The 22,212-nt window shown below is 45.7% G+C and overlaps 2 protein-coding genes and 1 non-coding gene across 8 annotated transcripts in view; 1 reads left to right on the top strand and 2 right to left on the bottom strand.

Annotated features, from left to right (window-relative positions):
• Positions 1-72: 72 nt before the first annotated feature.
• trnat-ugu (transfer RNA threonine (anticodon UGU)) lies at positions 73-145 on the bottom strand. The gene has a single exon. It is a non-coding gene; the product is annotated as a tRNA-Thr (tRNA).
• Positions 146-4,088: 3,943 nt separating this feature from the next.
• Positions 4,089-12,662, bottom strand: hhipl1 (HHIP-like 1). The gene is made up of 9 exons (XM_088647409.1): positions 11,036-12,662; positions 9,660-10,306; positions 9,353-9,496; positions 8,736-9,064; positions 8,360-8,486; positions 7,919-8,064; positions 7,702-7,783; positions 6,042-6,124; positions 4,089-5,619 (listed from the first exon to the last, which is right to left on the bottom strand). The coding sequence occupies exons 1-9, from the start codon at positions 11,324-11,326 to the stop codon at positions 5,021-5,023; spliced, it is 2,448 nt and encodes an 815-aa protein (XP_088503535.1). The 5' UTR covers positions 11,327-12,662; the 3' UTR covers positions 4,089-5,020.
• Positions 12,663-12,860: 198 nt separating this feature from the next.
• The window catches only part of ccdc85ca (coiled-coil domain containing 85C, a), a 52,018-nt gene continuing 42,666 nt past the window's right edge, over positions 12,861-22,212 (top strand). Inside the window, exon 1 of one of the 6 annotated variants that reach the window (XM_088647416.1) lies at positions 12,861-16,032. In XM_088647416.1, coding sequence (XP_088503542.1) covers positions 15,321-16,032 — 712 coding nt within the window. In that variant the 5' untranslated portion in view covers positions 12,861-15,320. The remainder of the gene's footprint in view (positions 16,033-22,212) is intronic. The other 5 variants (XM_088647415.1, XM_088647414.1, XM_088647413.1 and 2 more) reach the window with 5 other exon arrangements.

The following is a 22,212-nucleotide window of genomic DNA, read 5'->3' as shown; positions in this document are numbered from 1 at the left end:
TGACAGTTTTTTTTATTTGTTTCGGAAGTTTTTGTATATGATGTTATGTTTAAAAAGGAAGTAGAAAACACGAGGCCCCAGCGAGGATCGAACTCGCGACCCCTGGTTTACAAGACCAGTGCTCTAACCACTGAGCTATGGAGCCGGCTGGTACCATCACCAACACACTACTTTAAATATTTTAATATTCAATTTCTTTTTAGAATTTTCTTTCTGTGTATTTAGATTTGTTCTGTTTATATCTGTCCTAATTTTAATTGTTGCGTCTCTGAAATGCGGAAGTCGAGTAGTTAGATTCGCGCAATTTCATCGCAGGATTTTCAGCAGCGCCGCTATTCATAACGTGAACCTGTGCAAACAACAGAGTTTATCTGCCAGATACAGATTATAAATAGCGTTCAGACGGGTAGACTGAACACAATCGGCTTCGTTACAAATAATATCATTCTGAAACATTCTCCACTATTGCGTCACAGACATGAACGCCGTAGGGGGCGGTGGCAGCGCACATCTTTCTTCGTCACCGCCGCCGGCCAATCAGAGAGAAGGAAACAACAGTTGCCTGGCGACCGCAGGTAATAGCCGCGGCCGTGAAGCTGGGCAACCGGGACTTTTCCTGCGATTCGGACGCGCCCGACGACTCCCTCCGGCGGCCGGACGCCGCTGTCGCGCTGGTCGTCGTGGAGGGACACGCTAAAAAACTCCTTCTTATCCCCCTGCTTTCGGGAAAACAAGTCGGGCAAAGTAACAGGAGAACCATTTTTTTTAAATTAATGTATCTGCGTGAAAACGAATATTAATGTCGATTCCGGTCCTCTAAGAATCACAATTGCGCGCCCCAATGTGACGGGCTGTTGTATCCCTGTACGTCTCACTTTTTCAGTTTACATAAATGGCTAGAAGGCTAGAGCCAATAACACCTAGAATATGTTTTTCTTAAATGATTTGAAAAATCAGTGGGTGCGAAGATAAATGAACAGGACAGCAGTATTACATCACAACAAATACGGGGGGAATCATTAGGTGTCATTAGGAATCACTAGAATGCACATTTTTTTGTTTCCTACAGCATCTGGCATCTGATAAACTAAACAGTTCTATCTCTTTCAAGCGCACCACCGATGAACGGGTTCTCTGTGTTACAGATTGTGAGTTATGTTGGAAAGCTAGAAGTCATTCATTTTTCATTAGGTAAAGACAGCCAATTGAATTTCGTTAATAATGTAATGAACCCTAATAATTTCTGTTAACTATCGTTTTACCTGTCTTCCGAAAAATCGTTTTTGACGCTTTCGATTGGCGTCCATCGCAGATTTTATTCTCCAGAAGACACGTATACAATACTCTTGGCTCTCTAGGTACGGTAAGATCAGATCACAGGACATTTTTAGCCTCTTAAATACTATGATGTCAGTCGAGTACCAGACTCGGGAAGGCTGAGCTCAAACGCCCTGTCTGGAAAAGAAAATCTAAATGTGATTTACAAGGCTCGGTGGTGTACTCTCTTAACCCTGTCACATCCGTGTGCATTTCGTCCGTATTTTTTAAACGTTGCACCAACACGAAGTTTACCTGAACTTTTCGGGATCTGAATAAGAGCAGCCGGTGGAAAAGTCCTCCGCTGGCGACAAGCGGTACTCAGGGCAGGGGGGTGAGGGGGGCTCTCCAGGTTTTTTTTCCTTCCAGGACCGATCCACACACTGACCTCCTTTGCATCGTCCACTCCCAGCACTGCTTTCAAGCTGCGGTTGCGTGTGGCACGAAACACACCACAGCACCCTGGAAGAGAGCCGCGGCCTCACAGGGGTTAATTTCCCTTTACTGATTAACAGGTGTGTGTGCCGATCTCCCGGAGGGGGGAGGACGGCAGAAGACGGGGCTAGAGAGGAAAGGGACACATCTCCCCCTTTGAAAAGGGAGATAGGGAGCGGGGTATGGGAAGGGTATCGGCTGGAAGGTCGGGGAGCAGTCAGGCTTTGCCCCCAGAGAAAGGCCCTCGAAGAGCGAGGTCTGGGGTGATGAGGGGCGCTCCGGTCCTGATGGAGAAATACCTGACGGCACCGGAGGCGGAGGAAGATTAGGGGAGCAAGGTGTATTCGATAACTTTTTTTAAAAAACTTTTTTATTGTAACAACAAAAATACATATAATACAAACAAGAGTACATACACAATATCTATATCCTCGTCAGGGGAACGTACTGCAATACAGTTACAGTTTATGAAAAACAGATTAAACAAGGTGAATAAAGATAAGGTTCTTACGGCTTTCGGGTTCTTACATTTAGATATAGTTTGTAAATATGCATTTACATCTATTTTGAACCGTTCAAACATGGGTCTCTTCCCAAACCATTTCAGTATTGGATACCTAATCTCAATCACTCTCGGTGGACCCAACGAATTGGCGTCAAATTTAGGGCAGCAACCTTTGACCTTTTGACGTTTCTATTAAATGGAAACACAATGATGTCCTCCCGTCGCTGACGGCTTGTGCTATTATTAGAAGTATTTATTGGTGTAGCAGATGCCCTTATTCAGGATCACGTTTAATACGTAAAAAACATAGATTATGTGTAAGCACAAAAAAAAACAACTACACAAGTCCAATAAATTAAATTAAGAAAATGGCAAATGTGCTGTCACAAAATAGACATTGAAATGCGGGTGTTGGACTATACAGACTGAAGCAGTAAGAACTAAAACAGCATAACGACTGTGAGGACTACAGAAGAGCAATGTAAAGACCCTTTAGGTACAGTATGTGTGGTGTTCATAGTGACTAAGTGCAATTAGCAGGTTGCATTACCAGTACCAGTACATTACTAGGAAGAATGGAGCTGAGAATGGACACGTTTGGGGTGTTGAAGGGTAAGACAGGTGGAAGAGGGGGAGAGGGCAAGAGGGAGTGAAGGGAGAGAAAAGAGATTATCCAATTCCCCAGCACCTACACTGGCCCTGACCTACACTCAGAACCCTGCGTGTTGCTTACTGCTGTCTGACGGGCAGGAAGAGGGTCACAGACAGCAGTAAGCAACACGCAGGGTTCTGAGTGGGCTGTGTGCAGCCACAGGGCCAGTGTAAGTGCTGGAGTAAGTGTTGGAGCATGAAACAGGCAAGGATGAACACAGATGAGGGAAGGCACAGATTCTAGATGAGGTGGAGCAGGCTGATAGCACTGACAGGCAGGCTAGCCAAAAGAGTTACCGTGCTCCGAGAAGGAGAGTTCCAGGACCTGGAACAGCAGTTGAGTTGAATAGCGGGGTGAATGTCGATCAGGAGGAAGTGGCAGAACTGTACCAGAGAAGAAATGGTGAGAGTAGAAAAGGAAAGGGTCAAGAGGTGGCTGTGAGAGCAGGGATATGGAAAAGCACATGAGAAGCAGAAGGAAGAAAAACATTGTTGGCATCGTCAGCATGAAAGCGATAGGAACAGCAAAAGACATGAGAGGACCCAGGGAGAGAGTGGGTGCAGCAGAAAGACAGTAGGGGCCCAGGACAGAACCTTGGGGAACCCCAGTGGAAAGAGAGCAAGGAGCAGAATTAGGTCCTCGCCAGGAGACCTGGTATGTGCAATCAGTGATCTAGGAGAAGAACTGGGAGTGAGCCATGCCAGGAAATCCCAGCTCAGGGAGGCCTACAAAACAATTAAGACTTAGGAGAGAGAGGCAGGACCTGACTGAGAAGAGTAACAGAGAGGAAAGCAGGGTATATTAATACAGAGAGAGCAAAAGCCAAACTAGAGAGGCCAAACACTGCAGATATGTTGTGGACTTTGGAAGTGAAAAGGAGGCAAAGTTGACTGATGAGGCAGAGGACGAACAGGGGGTTTAGTGAGGAAGGAGAAAGTTGGAGGGTTTGAAACAGGACCTTTTGGTGGGTGGGAATGCAGAGGAAGCTGATGAAAGAAGATAGCAACATGGGTTCGAGGAAGAGGGCAACCTCCTTTCAGATTAGCACAGATCAGCCAGAACCAAGTTTCAGATCCTTCTTCGGAACTCAGGTATATGCTAATCATGCAATATAACTAAACCTTGTTGAACCCATTAGTCAACACAATCAGTCAATACAATATCCAATCACCAAACCTATTTTAAAATCAACAGTTTTTAATGTTTAAATCAAACACACAAAAAACACCTATGTATCTTTGTGTAATGTTGAGAGATATAGTCCACTTATTAAATATGTTAAAGTCGATGTCACATTTAGGGATGAACAGAAAATTGTGATTTGTATTCCCTTACCAGAGGTTATGTTTAAAATTAAAATAAGGTTTTAAAACTGTAACCACAGAAATTAGCACACAATGGTTCAATAGTGTAGTACTCCAAAAGTGTTTCAGCATTTAAAATGTACAAACCAAGTTGCACAAAAATGTTAACAAGGTATGTTAATATCTTTTTTACCACCATAGTAATGACATGAGTCTGTTTTATGTAGAGTGTTTTTGGCACACATGCAATTCCTGTAACTATAGATCTTTTGGAAGAAATGATGACATGCAATAAAAAATTTAACTTAAAGAAAACATTTAGAAGTGTTTTACAACATAAAATATAATATAATTGCAATTAAGATGAGAAATTGGAGGGTACTAATTACACAAAGCCCAGTATGAGTCAAAACTGACGTACAGTAACTGCTATGTATAAAACAAAGGGAAAGTAAATACTGCTAATGCCAGATTTTTCATTCATTTTAGTATGTCTGCACAAGAAGTGAAATTAACTTGAGTGCTGATTTAGGTCAGGTATAATAAGTCTGCATACATTTAACAATGCAGGAACAAGACTACAGCATGTCACCAGTAGTTAATCTCAGATCATCATCTCTGAACCCCATTTGCTTTATTCAGAGTTCACAACTGTTAGGGCTTATTAACTCAAAGGCCATTCTGAATTTGGAAACAGTGTCCTGTAATGAAGAGGTAGACCGCTGTGCCAGTACCAACAAAAATCAGAAGTGAGGTTTGAAGTTTCTGGGTGGAAATTAAACCTGATGACCTTACTAACATTACACTCTAATATTCTATATATGCTGTGTTTGCACATATCACTCCTGCGTCTTCGTAGTGCGCACAGTTGTGATTGCCGATGCCGGCGTGCTGGCAGTCCAGCAGGCTCTCCTCCGTCCCGGCGCACTGGACGTCGTCCAGCAGGATGGGCAGGTGTTTCCCCTCCCCGAACTCCGCCTGCTTGGAGGCCTTGACCGCGTGGCGAAAACCGAGCTGCCGGCAGGCCACCGCGGCCGCCTGCGCGCTCCACAGGTCGTCGCAGACCGTCCCCCAGCGGCCGTCCACGAAGACCTCCACCCTGCCCCGGTCCGGCCGGCCCTCCACGCCCGCCAGCCGCAGGGCGCCGTTCCGGACGGGGGCCTCGGACCGGTGCTTGCCCTTCCTCCTGCGGCCCCCCTTGTGCGGCCTTGCCGGCCTGGGCGTGCGGGGGGCCGCAGTCGTGGTGGTGGCGGGTGCCGCGGGTGTTCCCCGTGTGGACGCCTGCTGCTGCCTCAGCCTCTCGATCAGCTGCTCCAGCCAGTCTGGAGTCGCCGGCTGGGGGGCCGGTGTTGTTCTCGGCTGGGGCCTCACCGGGCCTTTGGTGGGAAGGACATCCCCTATCAGTGCTGTAAAACACAACACGTCTCAGGCGGAAAATGACCTTGTTTCCTTCACAAGGTTCCCAAAATGTTTAGTTCATTTAATTGGTTCTGTGTCTGCCGCCTTATATTCCAAGGCCCTGCGGTAGTTTGTGTTAGTTCTCCTCTTATTCTGTGCTTTTATGGCAAAGCACTTTTAAGAAGCCACGTTTAAAGGTGCAGTATAATTCATCATTATTATTATTCATCATCCTGCACACATGCCTAACATCGCCTTGCCACAACGCTGCAGCTTGTCGAGGCTTTGAAATGATTTTTTTCACCGCCTGCTTGCGCATAGCTTATACAATACTTGTAATAAAAAACATCCTCCACTATTTCAGCACTCAAAAATCTTCCATTAAAATAAAAGAGTCCTCTGTACCTTAAATAAAAAAAAATCAACTTACTCTCCTTTGGTTCGAACGGTATGATCTTGCTTTTAACTCTAACTGGCAGAGGGTTATAATGACATTTTCCTGGTGGTGCTCGTCTAAAAACAAGCAAAAGGAATGAAACACATCATTGAGGACTAATGTTCAATGCATGTTCATTACAAGGGCAGTTATACAGGAATCCGATACTGCAGAACTGTCTTTTAACATCACAAACCGGTTCACATGATTTTTATACTGAAAGATATCAATCTTTTCTAAAACTTGATACACAAATCATACTTCAAGTTTCTGTTCTTTTAGCCAAGAATAAGTAAATCATAAGAGCTTCTTTACTTGTCCAGCTTGTTTTTATGAGTCATTTAAATGAAACTGCAGATATTTTATTTTATTTTTAATAATGAAAGAAGAAAAGCTCTAACCAATGGAGGCTCTTGACATGAAGTAAATTATTTAAGAACACAAGTAACATGAACAAAGTCTGCCACTCCTAAAATATAACGTTTTACTAAAACCTATGCTAGTTAAAGCACAACATTTTAACTTTCTGCTTTGGTTGTGCTGTAGGGAGATTTATGAATCTCTGAGACCAGTAAAACAAACATATTGTTAATGTTTCACTCAAAGCTTAACCAATGTTTGTGGAATCTGCTTTATGCTCTCAGCTGCATGACACTGTTGTTATCATTCCTCCTAGGTTAATATGCCTCAAGAACAAATCACTTCTACACCACAGTCTTGTACTGCTGCCAGGACTGTTTGGAGTCTTTTCTGGAAGACATTTAGAAAAACATACGATACGATCACTAATGTAGCCTTTCACTCAGAAGTTCTGGAGACAAAGTCATTGATAGAAATCCCAGCTACTCATGGAAATACTGTACTGGCAAAAACACTTTGAATTTGACATTTTTATGTATAGTGTTGTATTTAATATTTAATAACTTCTGCTGCTTTGTTATTTTTGGTATGCAGGAAAGCTGCCATATCAGATGGCACAAGGAAATTCCTGGATATGCACTCGAACAGTCTGCTCAGCTCAGCATGAAACGGAGCTCAGTTTTAATATAAAGGAGCAGAGAGAACACACGGTAACCCTCTCTCTTTCAGAAGAGTACGAAACAACCCTTTTCACATCGCTGTTGAACAGTTATCTGACGGTCAGCTTAGAATTACAGTGGCTTCAATACCAAGATGAGGTGAACAGATTTTCTTCAGTCTTTAACATCCATTTAATTGGGTAATCTAAAAAGATATTACAATGAAAGAAATCCTAATGAAATGTTCTTACATTTAATGCAAAATCCTAATTTAGATTATTAAACATCTTCATCAGAGAGACGTGAAAGAATGTACTGTAACTGTAACAGCATAAAATCAATTTAAATAATAGCTTACAAACCTTAACAACAGAGTACAGCGGCAATTCATTTAGACAATCACAGAAATATGACAGTGTGTTTCACATCAAAAGAATGTTGAGAAGAGGACTTTCGGTTTAGTAGGACACGATATCTAAGACGATTTCTAAGACGATTAAGAAGATTTCAATGCTATGGCACTACTGCAGCCTATATGGTTATTTTTTTAGGAGACACCTTCCTTCCTTATCTTTTAAGCCTGCTGATGTCCTTCGTGCCTCTGCCATGTCAGCGGTATTCCGGTATTCCCTTACCGTGAGGGGTCCACAATCTTGTACACGACCCCCGAGTACGAGGTTGCACTGGGGATTCCAGTGGACATGAAGTACAGCTCCCCTACAAAAAACAGCAGGGAAGGTCAGACGAATCATGTGCAAGATGTCTAGGCGAATAAAAACATGACTGAGCATTTTAACAAGATACATTGCCACTAAACTAGAGGAAATAGATTTCACAAGCGGGGCAAATTACCCGCCTCGTCCTCCGCGAAGGAGATGATGTAAGAATAGTAGTTGTTGATGAGGCCGGGGAAGGCGCAGGCCTGGGCAGTGCCCATGCAGATCTCGTGGTAGTCCCACTGCCCACTCTGCCTGCTCTCCTGCAGCATCATCAGGCGCCTGCAGGGGAGGCACCATGCAGAATCTCACTACTTCTCCCGGAAAAGCACACCCGGCCTTCAGAAAATGTTATGTTTCTTCTCTGCTTCTGTTTAATATTTTATATCCAAGAACTGAAAATTTTCAACAGGTTTTGAACCAAAGATTTAAAAGATAGGGCAATGTGAAAAAAAAAACAATTTAAGTTACTGAATGTCCTTTTTCATTTTTATGAAGTAGGAATTTTTGTTTTTGTTAGACTCGTCCATTGGGAACGCCAGACTTAGGAAGGATATAAGCGTGCTTGTGGCCTTACCCGCTCATGAAATCTCCAAATATATACATGCCATTCAGGTTGGGGTATTCACAGCCTCTGTAGACGTACCCTCCGGTGACTGATTTCCCTTTCTTGTGTGGATAGGCATAAATAGGAAGCACATCACCTAAAGGAGAGTCAAGACTATATTGTTACCTTGACCTTTTAAGGTTATTGTGCATAGGTGGTGCAGCACACACACACAAAAATAAACTTACACCTATTATATTGCTTACTTGCATTTTAAGCACCACAGTTTTACAAAGGTGAGTGCTCCCTCCTGAAGCCAGGATGCGAGCAGTCCATAATTAAGGTGCCAGTGAAATGATGAGGAAGAACGAGGGAGTACAAGCAGATGCTGACCAGTGGGGTTTACCTAAGGAGCTGTTAGTGCAGAGTTTTTTATCGTAGCAGGAGAACCCCTCTCTCGCTCTCCAGCCGTAGTTCCTTCCTCGCTCGATGATGTCCACTTCTTCGTACTTGTTCTGCCCCACGTCCCCGCAGAAGATCCTGCCCTTCCCCTCCTTGGTGAGGGGGTCCCCCCGGTCCACAGAGCAGCGCCACATGTTGCGCACGCCGTAGGCGTACACCTCGGGCCGCGCCTCGGGGCTGCGCATGAAGGGGTTGTCCGGGGGGATTCGGTACAGCGGCCCGCGCTCGTTATCGTCCACGTCGATCCGGAGAACCTTGCCCAGCAAGGCCGACCTGGTGCGAGACAACAGAGTGAGGCCCGTGTCAGGAACGAGACAGCACTGATACCAGCACGAAAAAACACAACACAAAATAACACAAAGAGGACAGCGGGGCTGACAGATTCACAGGTGTCAAGGCATCCACCACCGTTCAAGGGGAGCTCCAATTCACACGCAACCATGGGGACTTTACAGTTTTGTAGAAAGCCAGGCTGTTTTATAAAATATGGTCATCTATACTCTCTGATCACTCTCTGATCACTCGCTTGGGAACATCGAAGTTCCACCTTGTTACACCTACTTGTTCTGAGCATTTCCAAATTTCCCAAAAGGATCCCCTGCCATTCCGCCATCTCCAGTGAAGATATATAAATATCCATCATCAGCAAAGAGCAGCTGACCTCCGTTGTGATTTGATGCTGGTTCCTCGATCTCCAAAATAATCCTGAGAAGAAAATGTAAAAGTAGAACTGTAAGAACTGGCGTGTTTAAAATCCCACCTTCCACCTCCAGAAACCTACACGAAATTGATAACTTCAAAACACATCAGCTCTGACATCCTTTGCTTCCAAGCAGAGCTCATTAGGTGTAAAAACCATCATATGTACCTTTCTGAGCTGTGGTCCACAGTATTCATGTCTCCGGGGGAAATTCTGAACTCACTGATTCTTATCTTCTCCTCGAAACCCACCTCCACAGAGTAATAGACGTAAAGCTTTCCATTGTATTTAAAATTCGGGTGGAAGGTCAGCCCCAGGAAGCCTCGCTCGTCTCCCTCCCAGGGTGACGTCAGCACTGCTTCGGTGATGTTCAGGAAGGGCTTCTCCAGCCGGGAGCGATCGGGCAGGTAAACCCAGACAAGCCCCACCTGCTCGGCGATGAAGGACCTGTGGGTGCCGTCGTTGGCGTGCACCATAGCCAGCGGGTTCCTGAGGCCGTTGGCCACCTCTTCCAGGCACAGCTGCAGGCAGCCCTCCGCGTCCGCCGTCACGCGGCCCAGGTTCCTCGCCAGCCGCTCGTTGGCCAGGAGCCCAGGGTAGCAGTAGTCCCGGTCCCCCAGCTCCAGGTACTGACACAGCTGCTCCTGGTCCTCCTGCAGCTCCACCAGCTGCATGTCATCGCTGAGGAAGGTGATAGCGGTCCGGCACTGGAGCCAGAACTCGGAGCAGTAGTCCCCGCAGAGCCCCGGGATGGTCCGCACGGGCGTGCTGGGGTCTTCGGCGTCGTACAGGTGGGCGGCGTACGGGGAGCACTCCTGAACACAGCCAACAGCAAGACAACTGAGACCGCTGCTGGGACTGCCCTTCCGACAGGGCGCACAACCCACAGCGCGACCTGCGTCTCGCGTGCTGCGGACAGTACAGCTCCAGCAGAGCACTTCGCCAATACAGAACTGTGAGCGGATACGATCAAGTACTATTTTACCGTCGAGGATGACAATACACCGAGCAGGATAGGGAAATTCAAAATGCAGTGTGACAACCGAAGCTGTGTTTGCGGCAGGTCAAGGTAAATGCCAATCTAATCAAGTGCACAGAGCGATGTGTTATATAGCTGTTGATAGCCTGACGCGGGTCAAACTAAGGCTAGAACCGAGAAGGATTCGATTAGGGGAAACATTTTTCGTTTTCGTTTCCCTGCGATTTACGTGTCAAAGTGTCCAGAGTTACTGCCTGGGGTCCATACTTCTCTTTAAAAGTTTGCTGCAGTAAATGTGAACGGTATGTCTACGCTTCCTTCTCTCTGGCTCCTTTAATCTCAAATGGTCTCATTTTTTACCTCGAGCTGATTTTCTAGCGTGCATTTAAGAGGTCAATGTGCTTTACCGAAGGTTCAACATTGAACACAACAGTACGCTAATGTACTGAGGCACATTTCCTTACGTTAGAAGAAAACAGGCACATTGTCTTAAAATAACAATCAGAAATACAAAACTGCAGGAATCCCACGGGCTGTTAAGAGTCAGCTCATTCACGACTCTTACCTGGCAGATAATGTCTTGCACGTATCCAGCACACGTCGCATATCCGTGATAATCGAAGTTGTCCATGATTCGATAGAATTTAGCCATTAGCTCCTGGTCTTTGACCGCATCGCAGCAGCCGAAATCCTTGTACATCACGCAAAAGGTGAGCTCTTCCGGCGGCTTGAAGGGAGGCTTGAAATCCAGACATTGAGGGTGCGGGCACGCAGGTGGTATCCAAAGTCCGAACCAGAAAACCCAAAGAAGAAGATGAAGCCAGCTCCGCTTTAAGCCAGCGCTATAAGGAGACATGACTGCTATTCAAGACAGCCGGGTGCGATCTTGGAAAGACATGGAATGTGTTGTAACAAAAAGTTCTGTGAGCTGACAAACAGCAAGACCTCATCCGAAGGGCTCCACGGTGTCGGTCCTCTCTGCTCGGTCTGCACTTTGCCCCAGTTTTAATCATGTACTGTCTGTCCAATCGATTTGTTTTTAATGTCAGAATCCTGCGATTCCGACGGAAGTCGTTACAGCTCGTTTTTGTATTTTCGTCTTTAAGATGCCAGTGTTCTGCAAATTATAAAGAGACGTTTTCAGATTTTCCCTTTTTTTCCACACTTTTCCGTCCTCGGATTATTACGAAACCATTATGGCGATTTCTGCTGTGCAGCTATCGCGATTCGACCAGGAACCCAGAGCTCTGCTTGAAAGAAAGAAGAACTTGAGATAAAGCCACTGATCCGTCTTTCGGCTCTTAGTTCTTGAACAGGAAAATTGGGAAAGGAGGTCGGGCTAATGAATGTGCCAATGAATTCATTCTTCGGTAGCTCCTACATGACGGATGCACTGTTAAAAAGTGGGAGTGTAAAGGTTTGTGGATCCTAGATTGTCTAGTAATTCTAGACACAACACCAGAGGACATTAGGATGGAGGGGTTTATACAGCGAAAAGAAAACGGAACTGACTTTAGAAAATCCTTGAAAACCGATTAATAAAATAGGTTTAGATACTGTACATGTTTATTTTCTTTTTGTAGACTAAACTAACACAGCACGCGGACTGAAGTGTATAAAACTTGTTACTCTGATACAGATTCATTTGCGGGGTTAAGGCGCGTGTTGCGATTTAAGTGATCGACACAATAGAACAGAATAAAGGATTTCCTAACAACATTCTTAACTGGAGTCGACAGTCATTTTTTCTAAAGATCTTAATGAAATCTCAGAATGACGAGACGAATTGGGGGCGCAGTGGTTAGGGATTTGACTCAGAAATGGAAGGTTATGGGTTCCAGCTGTATAATTGCGGGCAAACAGAAGTTACTTTGGACAAAAGCATCAGCCACATTAGTAATAAACTGCAGAGCAATTTGCCAATCTAAATGCTTTATCAAATCTTTCTTTAAAAATATTACTTCTAGAGTGTTTAGGTTGCAGTCTAGACAGCAACTTTTGTGTCATGCAAACTGTAGTAAAATTAGAGTGAAGGGTACTTAAGCGCAACCGAATCATGGTAAAAACGTGGTAAACAGTGACACAGACAGGTGCATTCGATACGAGAAGTAAGAACATGGGAGAATTGCATTTTGTCTGTGTTGACCTTACGTGATTGTAATGCTTCCGCTGTCACCAGACCTGTCCTTATCAAGTTGCAGCATGTTCATGAATCGGCTGATCAGATTATAAACTAAAGTAAACCGCTGGAGCACGTGTCACCTGTTAGCTTCCTAGCACGGGGAATCCTGTGGATTTCGGAAGATTCAGAATACTGCTGCTCACCTATGATCCTGAATACTTTTCCTTCTTGTTAGATCAGCGACCTGTCACCACGTTGCACGCCCCAACGCCCCGTGCGCTTCTCGTACTGTATGTTTCTCTCCGGGGTCCCAGCCCGGGAGCTCTTGCGGGGCTGTGCTTCCTGTGCTGTGGGAATGATCCAGTCAGCACTTCCAAGTCCCATTTAAAACCTCTCGTGAAACCGTTTAATCTACTGCTTCAGTTTATGGATACCCCTCACCATTTTGTTTGATTGTTTTATGGTAAAGGGCCACGAGATGATGTCGCGCGAAAATACAAATTACCTGTTCATTCGACAATCATGATAGTGGACAACTGGACTTGATGGAGTGATTTTTGAAACCTCGAGCCGTAATGTATTTCAAAATGATGACATGTCCAAGATTCAACTCGTTTATAAGGTGGAGCATTTACGCAACTGCTCGTTTAAATAAAAATAACTTATCTAATCACGTCTTAATGAGTAGATCTGCCAAACTGGGCAACGGACCATGGCATTGTACGTCAGAAGGTTGCTTTGTCCTCAAGGCGGCGCTACATCCCCACTACAATGTTGGCGTTAACTCGACGTGTTCGCTTGAGTCTTATTGAAATGCCTACGAGTCGACCGTTGAACTTTGGGTGAAGGAGAGTGGATTCGGTGCTCCTCTCAGGGCGCTGTGATTAGAGCTGTAATAAAAGTCCGGAGGTCCTTCACTGCTCAGTTGTTCGTGTTTTTTCGGTGTCGCAAGGTGAGAGGAGGATTGTCGAGTCCACAGTCCACCTGCTTGAATTTGAACCTCGCGGCTTAAGGAAACGAAGGCGTTTAGAAAGCCAAAGGGCTGCCAACGGTTTGCTTCCCTGTCACCAGAGCTTTTAAAAGACTTAGGATGTGATATATGTGTGTAGAAGCAGTATACCGATTACCGATATAGCGGTTAGGAAGCGCTCAGCTCTATAGTCAAACTCTGGAGACTTGTATCTGTGAAGAAATTGTCTCTCGGGTGAATTGCAGCAGGATTTTAAAACGTAGTGTATATAACAGTACGTATATAGTTTTCATGTAATCTGAAATCCTCTCGTGTTCCTGACTCGTGAGTGCTTGGTAGGCGCCGAAGCGCAGCGCTGCGGGCCCTTTAAGGAGCCTCGGCTGCACCTTTCCTCTACCTGAGCTCAAGACTGCTCTGCCGCGTCCTGATTGGCTGCTCGCAGCAAATCCTCTTGAGTAACTTGAACCGAGCCTGGGGAAGGGGAGGGGAAGGAGGAGGAGGAGGAGGGGAAGGAGGACAGAGCAAATTCCAACCTGGGAAAGGGCTCGGGTCTCTCGACGACGGTCCCGGGAAACTTGCCTTCGCTGGACGTGCGAACCCGCATAATCGGCGATGTGGTGAAAGCCGATATGTGATTTTATGCTCTTTGGTTAAATTTCTTTCTTTTTTTTGGGACTTATTTATCTTTTAAAGATCGAAATTCGAACTCCCTTCTTTGCCTTTTTTTCTTTTTCCTTCTCCGAGCACATTTGGTTTGAATCAGTCGCGCCCGCCGACTCGCCTGTGCCAGCGGGGCTCTTGCGAACTGCGCCTGCCTCCGCGGCGGGCGTCATGCCTACTCGCCAGCGCTGACATCACCGCACGCACGGACAGCCGGAGAGGGACATCCTTCATCCCCGCACACACGGGGAGCCGGAGAGAGACATCTTTCATCCCCGCACACACGGACAGCCGGAGAGGGACATCTTTCATCCCCGCACACACGGACAGCCGGAGAGGGACATCTTTCATCCCCGCACACACGGACACCCGGAGAGGGACATCCTTCACCCCCGCACACACGGGGAGCCGGAGAGGGACATCCTTCATCCCCGCACACACGGGCACCCGGAGAGGGACATCTTTCATCCCCGCACACACGGGGAGCCGGAGAGAGACATCTTTCATCCCCGCACACACGGGCAGCCGGAGAGGGACATCCTTCATCCCCGCACACACGGGGAGCCGGAGAGGGACATCCTTCATCCCCGCACACACGGGCACCCGGAGAGGGACATCTTTCATCCCCGCACACACGGGCACCCGGAGAGGGACATCTTTCATCCCCGCACACACGGGCAGCCGATGGGATGAGCCATCGCTCGTGACTGCGGCAGCGCAGGTCGGGTCCTGAAATCGACGGGATATTACTTTGGGTCACCCATCTGAAAGTATTCTTATTATTTTTTTACCTAGGGGTGTTATTTTTATAAGACAGAGCAAAACAGAAAGCGAGAGGTTCAGAGGTTCAGAAATAGCAGTGGAACAGCCGTCTTTTTAAGGTAAAGTTGAAACGACGGGTCTGGTTTAAAACACTGGGGACCTGCTTGGGCTCAGGGCGGTGTACTATTATTATCGGATTCTGTGTGTCCTTCTCTGGGGCTTTATGAGCTCTTTCCTCTGGATACGATGTCATTGTTGAGGCACTGTTAGACAATAAAATACCTCCTCTCTGTAATTAAACTAAGAAAACACAGATAGTGAAACTAGAGAGATAATATGGCTAAAAATTCGCTGGACCAGCCCAGGGAAGACTTGAGTAAGATATCGGACGAGGAACTGATGAAATGGAGCAAAGAGGATTTGATAAAACGACTGAGAAAGACGGATAATGAGAAAATGAACTTGATGGTGGAGCACGGCAACCTGATGAAGGATGTGAACAGGAGGCTACAGGTTCACCTCCACGAAATCAGAGGCCTGAAGGACATCAACCAGAAGCTCCAGGATGACAACCACGAACTGAGGGAGCTGTGCTGCTTCCTGGACGACGACAGGCAAAAGGGCAAGAGGTTGTCCCGGGAGTGGCAGCGGTTCGGCAGGCACACGGCGAGCGTGATGTGGAAGGAGGTCAGCACGTACCAGCAGAAACTGAAGGAGCTGGAGGCTAACCAAGAGTCGGTGATGCGGGAGAACGTGGAGCTGAAGGAGATCATCCTGATGCTGGACGAGGAGCGGAACGGGGCCGGGTCCCGGAGCTCCATAGACAGCCAGTCTAGCCTGTCCAACCTGAACGGCGGCTCCAGCACTATGAGAGACGTCGGCGACGGCAGCAGCACGTCCAGCGCGGGCAGCGCCGGCAGCCCCGATCACCACCACAACCACATCCCCCCGCACAAGCCCGCCGAGGCCAAGGCGGCGGCCGTCCGGAGGTCCATGGACGACCTGACTGCCCCGCACCACCACAGGAGCACCCCGAACGGGCTGAACGGTGAGTCCGAGCGCCGTACGGCTCAGCCGGGGGAGGGTGAATGCGGCTCATCAGGTTATTAATTCACCTCGGGGGTTCAGGCGCGTCTGCGTCCCAGGAGCAGATTAGGAACAGAACTTGGATGGTGCCCTTTAAAATGTAAGAAACTCTTTTAGCGGAGTTGGCCGATAAAACGAGTCCCACTGGAACAGCGGGGTTTGATTTATTCAGAAAAGCACTCGCTTCCCGAGTAATTTCTTTTATTTCGGCGTTTATATATATATAGGAACACTGTAGTGAAATGTTTCTGCATTCTGTGATTGTTGCTCAACATGACACCCTTTTCAAATATAAGATGAAGAATCACCGCACCCTCTTTGTGCAACACAGAGCCATGTCCAACTTGAGTAAATGTGTGGGTGCCGAAGGCTGGGTGGCTTAGTCATCTCAATATATTTTATCCCTGATTTCTTGGCCATCGTATACTGTACGAAGCTGCTACAATATTGAGTTAGCATATGCTGTGTAAGAAAAGATGCAACATGAACTGAATTAAACATAAAGGTGAAGCACTCTACACCTGACTCCTAGACATCACTTGATATTAATGTTGTATTGCAGAAAAAAAATGTTGCTATCTTTATGCTACATGGAATAGTAATTCATGTTTAGCACGATGAAGGGAAATGTGGAGTGCCCTCCTCATAGACAAACACTTCTCCCCTCACTTGACACCTCCGGATTGCTGAGTTCATTGAACTGGACTGTAGTAACAGCAGCATATTGATTGGAATATGGTCCCAGGCCCTGCACTGAAACTCTAGCGAACTGTTTTGATGATGCATTTGCAACCGGACAGATGAGTGTATCAGTCCTGGGCTTGATTACATAGTCAGATGTGCACAAAGCATTGGTCACGACGACAAAGGGGTGTCACAATTTGATGCAGTGTACTTTATTAAAATGCCCTACATGATGTCGGGACAGCACACAGCACTTGAAACTGAAAGGTTGTGGGTTCAAGTTCCTACTGCAGACCCTGCTGTTCTGACCCCTGAGCCACACCAGCCCTGCTGGGGGAAACTGAGAGACTAGTATCCCAGGCAGGGGGGAGTCACATTCTCTCAGCAGCAGGTCGGGGGGAGTCCTGTACTCTGCACAAACAGGCTGAGCCTCTGGGGCTGAGTGTGCTCTTTCTTTTTTACGGCCGTGTTTCAGAGCGGTTAGGCGAGCTGGATTGTCGTGCTAGGCTCCGAGTCGTGACACAGAAGACGCACTGTGTGGGCTTGGTGGAGCAGCGGGGGCTTGATTAGATGTGTGGGCAGGGGACGAGAACGGGAGCCGTGCAGGTGCAGGCTGAGCCCCGGGAGCAGGGGCTGACAGGCAGCGGCTGTGTGCTGGGCAGCAGGGACTCTGCTGGAATGCAGTCAGGCTGGTCCTTCGGAATGTCAACAGGACAGCCTGCAGTCGGTGATGTCATCAGAGTGTTTAGAGGGCTGGAAGTTGAAATCTTATTGATAATGATACCATTTCATTCCCTGCCCCATCTCAGGCCTCAGTGTTGCACAAGACACGAAGGGCGCTGGAGATACATTGACTAGTGCATATTTTTCCGGAAGTGTTCTTGGGAGAAGTGTCCCAGTGGGCCTGTGTGTCTGAAGGAGTGCACTGGCGTGGCTGTGACACTGCTTCAGCAGAGCTTGACAGCCAGACGCCTGAGCTGCCTGTAATTGAGTTAGAGAGTTGGAGTAGACAGACCTGGCCTGTTCAGTTCAGCATGTTTGACAAATGCTGAAGACAGCCCAATTCTTCAAATAAGCTTCTAGAATTCTTATTTGCCCCATCTATATTAGCTCATATGTTTGTTCTTTCATGTATGGATGTTATTGCATGTTATTCAACCAGACCAATGTGCAAATGCGATGGCTAAACAGGCAGTAAAATCCCTGCGGAGAATGTCGACCTGACAAGTCAGCAGCGTTTTCTTCTATGGATTGTTCAGGAGCTTAAAAGCTTGATTTGGTTTTTCATAACCATGACATCTGGCCCTTGGATTGCTGTACATAAGTGGAAACCCACCCAAAGCCCTCTTCAGCAGGAATCTGATGAAAAACCTATTACTGGGGAAAAAAAACAGCTGTGTTTAACCTGTAGAACACTGGAGATGTATTCCCTTCATGGATTGCACTTTTTAAAAAGTCATTAAACCATTTATAGTGTGTTCTATCCATACAGTATTTCAGTGAGTGTATATATATGAGAGAGAGTGGAGCCTCAATAAGTGAATTATATAGGTCAAACTTGAACCCCAAATTAGACTTCTGTACTACAGTGCAGATCCGGTTCCGTTTTCTTTGGATTCTCTCACAAAACGTCTGTGTGACCCAGTTTAATCCAGCTGATTTCAGATGAAGTTATAAATGCTTTCTGGAGTGGTTGCTTGTAATTACTTTGTGTGTGCGCACCAGGTTATCTGAATAAATCTTCCTCATTGTTGAGTTAACGTAGTGCTGCACTGAGACAATCTCAGGGGTAGAGAGAATTCTATGGGCATACAATACACCTTTTACATCTCTTCTTTGTATTTTGTGTGTTTTGCAGATCCTTAATATATACAGTTCATATGTGGTACATTTACAATTCAGATAGCTATCTAATGGATATGATAATTCTTTATTCTTTATTGCCACACAGCAATAGTTGGTGGAATTTGCTATCGGTACAGCAAAAAAGAGATAAGACATACAGTACATACAACATATACAGTACAAATTTAAATAGGACAGAAGACAAACATTGTCACATAGTGTACATATTCAGAGATAAATAGTACTTTGGAAATCAAGACATACTAAGAGGTCTTTAAGTCTGTTTTCTCTGAAACCAAATTCACATCTTAATTTACTTACTTTAAAACCCGATTTAGGGTAATTGAATCACCTACCCACTGCTGGCCAGACTTGTTGTTTTGTAAATATATTATACTTCTTAATACAAGTTAGGTACAAGATTATTTGCGTCAATACCTGATATTTCAAAGGGAACCTGTTTTAGAAGTTTTGAAAGGGCAGATTTAAAATTTTGGATTTTGTCAGAAACATTTGAATGAGGGAATGAGGGAATCTCCCCTTTCCTAAAGGTTTTTCAGGTTTAGCCGGTACTTACAGTACACAGAGGGCAGAGCACATACTGCACATGTTTTAGCATGTGACTGATACAGTTTTTCCTGTAGCGTGTTATTGATATCCTATAGGCAGGCACTCAAATCCTACTGCACCCACGGCTAAACTAATCAGTATTACTGACATGAAAGGCTTATATTTGATTTGTTGGTAACTTTGCAAATAATTCTAATAATATATTTGCCCTAAGGATGGCAGTTTTATTCCTTATATCTAAAGAATTTGTGTACAGTGCTGTAGTTCAGTGGTTGCAAATACATTTGTGCATATTAACCCAGTTTAAGTAGTTGTGCTTTTCTGATTTCTGCAAATGTGCAGCAAAATGCAAACTTTGAAGCAGGCCTAATTAGGAATTTTGACTTACGCCCAGATGAACAGTGTTGTATTGCTCATGCTATTGCCTCTCAGCAACATGAATTTCAATAGTTTCATTCTTGTAAGGACACATACCCTGCCCTGCTCTGTAAAGCCTCAGGTTTGGTACATGTGTGTGCATTTCCCAAGTAATGAAGTTGGAAGGTGTTTTGCAGGTTTTTCATGTGTTGGAGGTTTAAATCCTTTCCATGTCAGTACAGGAAAGTATAGTGAGCTTAGCCTGGTGTGAACAGCTTCGTGACTCTGGAGACAGGACTCATATTAGATGCATGATTTGTGAGCTGCCAGGCTGTAATTCATATTGGCCTGGGTGGGAAGAATTCACACACCCACAGAAAAAATAACACCAAAGTGCTAAATGTGTCCAGCCTGCTCTTGATTGTGTGCCTTCTGCTGACACTGGTATGGGCTCAAGCCTGTTGCGCAAGTCTATGTGTGTTCTGTGCTCCTAAGGAGGCTGTGTGTCTGCAGGAGGAATGCACTGCCAGCTGAGGGCTGAGCAAGCTGAGAATGGGAAACTGCTCTGCTAATCTGCCAGGCTTGTTTTCTCTTTGTTTTGCCTTCGCATCTACTGCACCTAGCAGGCAGTCTGTGCAGATGGTGTCGCCTGTGTAATTACCAGTCCTGCCTAGTGCAGTCAGACTTGACATGGATTAAGCTCCCCACGCTCATACATGCCTGTTCTTCAGTACTCCAGTACTTTACGTGAGGTATTTAGAGTGGTTGACAGTATAGCACTCTGCCACTGAATGACACACGTTACTGCAGTACAGGACCCTGCTGTATAAATGGTTAGATTAGAATTCAGTTGAATTAAAGTCTCAACCAAGTAAATTAATACTTTTTATACTCCTCGGTGTTTAGTGCGTTACTGCTGGAAATAAATATGGAAATACAGGAAAAAGGATGTATAGTGCAGATGAGATCTCCTATTGCCGACTGCAGTGTAAGAGGTGGTCGGGCCCATCAGGAAGGACCACACTGCCTCAGGTCCTTCACTTCCTTCAGTCCAGTTTCTGCTAATGAGATGCAGAAATTATGCTGTTAATAGAAATTCAGTTACTGGCAGGAAAATATGGTCTTTGGTCACACTGCAGTAGTTGACAACAATTAATCCTTTGTAAGCAGCAGATTCTTGGCATCGCTGCTTAATTTGAACATTATTTAATGATCTGGGTCTTGGTGGGAAGCAGGGTGGTAGATAGGGCAGCGTGGCTCCTGGGTTTATTTCTGAACTGTATTGTTTCAGGTACAGGAGGTTGTATTTGTTTTCATGGTCACTAGTCCTCATAGACCACAAAGTGATATTTTACTAATTCCGTTCTGTGGCAGATTCCAGTGGAATTTCTTTGCTGTCTTCCAGCAAAGTGTTTTTTCCTGTTTGCTTTTCCTGGCCCGTTCAGATCATTAACTTTTCAGAAGGTGTTTATTTCTGAGCCTTTGCCCAAACGAACTTTTGTTTGCTTGAAGCCTGGAGAAGGACAGCAAGTTAAGGAATTTCAAAAGCTGTTTGACAGAGTCAGATGTCTGTTTTCTTGAGCTGGATTTAATTTAAATAGATAATCGCAAAGCAACATAATATGTAGCTAACTGGGCTCCCGTTTCCCGTCCTTTTCGTAAGCAGGGCGATTTACATTTGATCAGTGCCTGCTTGTTTGAACTGCAGCCCTCTTTGTTTAGTGTTCCAGGCTTTGCTATCTTCTGCAGTTCACGACGGGCCCCTTCTTCATCAATAGCTCCTTTTCTTTCTCCCAGAGCAGGGGAGCACAAGAGACCAGCTTACAAAGGCCCTGAAAGGAGCATGACCGTTGTGTAGAGCCCTCAGAGGCTGAGGGGGGTTCGCCCTGGCTGGGGGAGGCTGGGGGGCAGGGGGGCAGCCTGGTGCTGGAGTCGTTGGGGTTTTCCCAGTTGCTGTCTCTCGTGAGCCTGCAGACCAGGAGGACAGTGGCGCTGGTGCCCCACAGGTCTCCAGCACTGACTGGCAGCCAGATGAAGGAATGACGGACTGCTGTTGAAAAGAAAGTAGTGCAAAGAATGGGATATTGTCTGTTAGAGATGCCATCTGTGAAAACAGTTTCTGGTGCAGTTTTCTGGGCAGCTTTCACAGTTCAAAAGATGTTCAATTCTACATCGTTCTTACTTAAAGGCCTGTTTAAAGGGTGCAGTGATGTATTTTCTCCTTGCACAATAAAGATGTGAATTATTTCTTTCTCCCGGTTACATATAAAACAGTTGAGTTGTTGAGTGGGGTATTACAGTGACAAAGAGTAAACATGAGACCTGTAAATGAGAAGAAACTGATCATGTACTACACTCAGTGATATATGTGCTTGTCATCTATTGTTCGTGCAAAATTACATTTTTTTGTTCAGATACTATTCATAAAAAATGTTTTGTTCTGTTTTACTTGAAATGTTTCATGCACAATATGTCTGGTTTTCCATTCAAGATGTGTTCAGAAAGCTGATTTTTCATACTCCAGAGACACACAGCACCATGAAATGAGGAGATGCCTTTCCCTTAATATAATTTTAGATGCATGGAGTTCTCATTTCTGTACTGCTAGTGAGCCACTGTTTGTTTGGAAGATAATTCAGATTCATTTGCACATTTTCCATCATTTTCCCTTTATCCTTGTTTACGT

This window comes from Lepisosteus platostomus, chromosome 10 (genome assembly GCF_059453375.1).
Source record: "Lepisosteus platostomus isolate fLepPlt1 chromosome 10, fLepPlt1.hap1, whole genome shotgun sequence".
NCBI classification, from domain to species: domain Eukaryota; kingdom Metazoa; phylum Chordata; class Actinopteri; order Semionotiformes; family Lepisosteidae; genus Lepisosteus; species Lepisosteus platostomus.
The sequence above is the reverse complement of the archived record's forward strand: the minus strand, read 5'-3'. Positions and strand labels throughout refer to the sequence as shown.

Bases quoted from the DNA above. Each gene is read 5' to 3' on its own strand.
- hhipl1 (XM_088647409.1), bottom strand. From the start codon at position 11,326: ATGTCTCCTTATAGCGCTGGCTTAAAGCGGAGCTGGCTTCATCTTCTT. The intron at 10,307-11,035 runs GTAAGAGTCGTG...GGCTGTGTTCAG, and splicing joins TGCAAGACATTATCTGCCAG to GAGTGCTCCCCGTACGCCGC. The intron at 8,065-8,359 runs GTAAGGCCACAA...CCTCCCCTGCAG, and splicing joins TTTGGAGATTTCATGAGCGG to GCGCCTGATGATGCTGCAGG.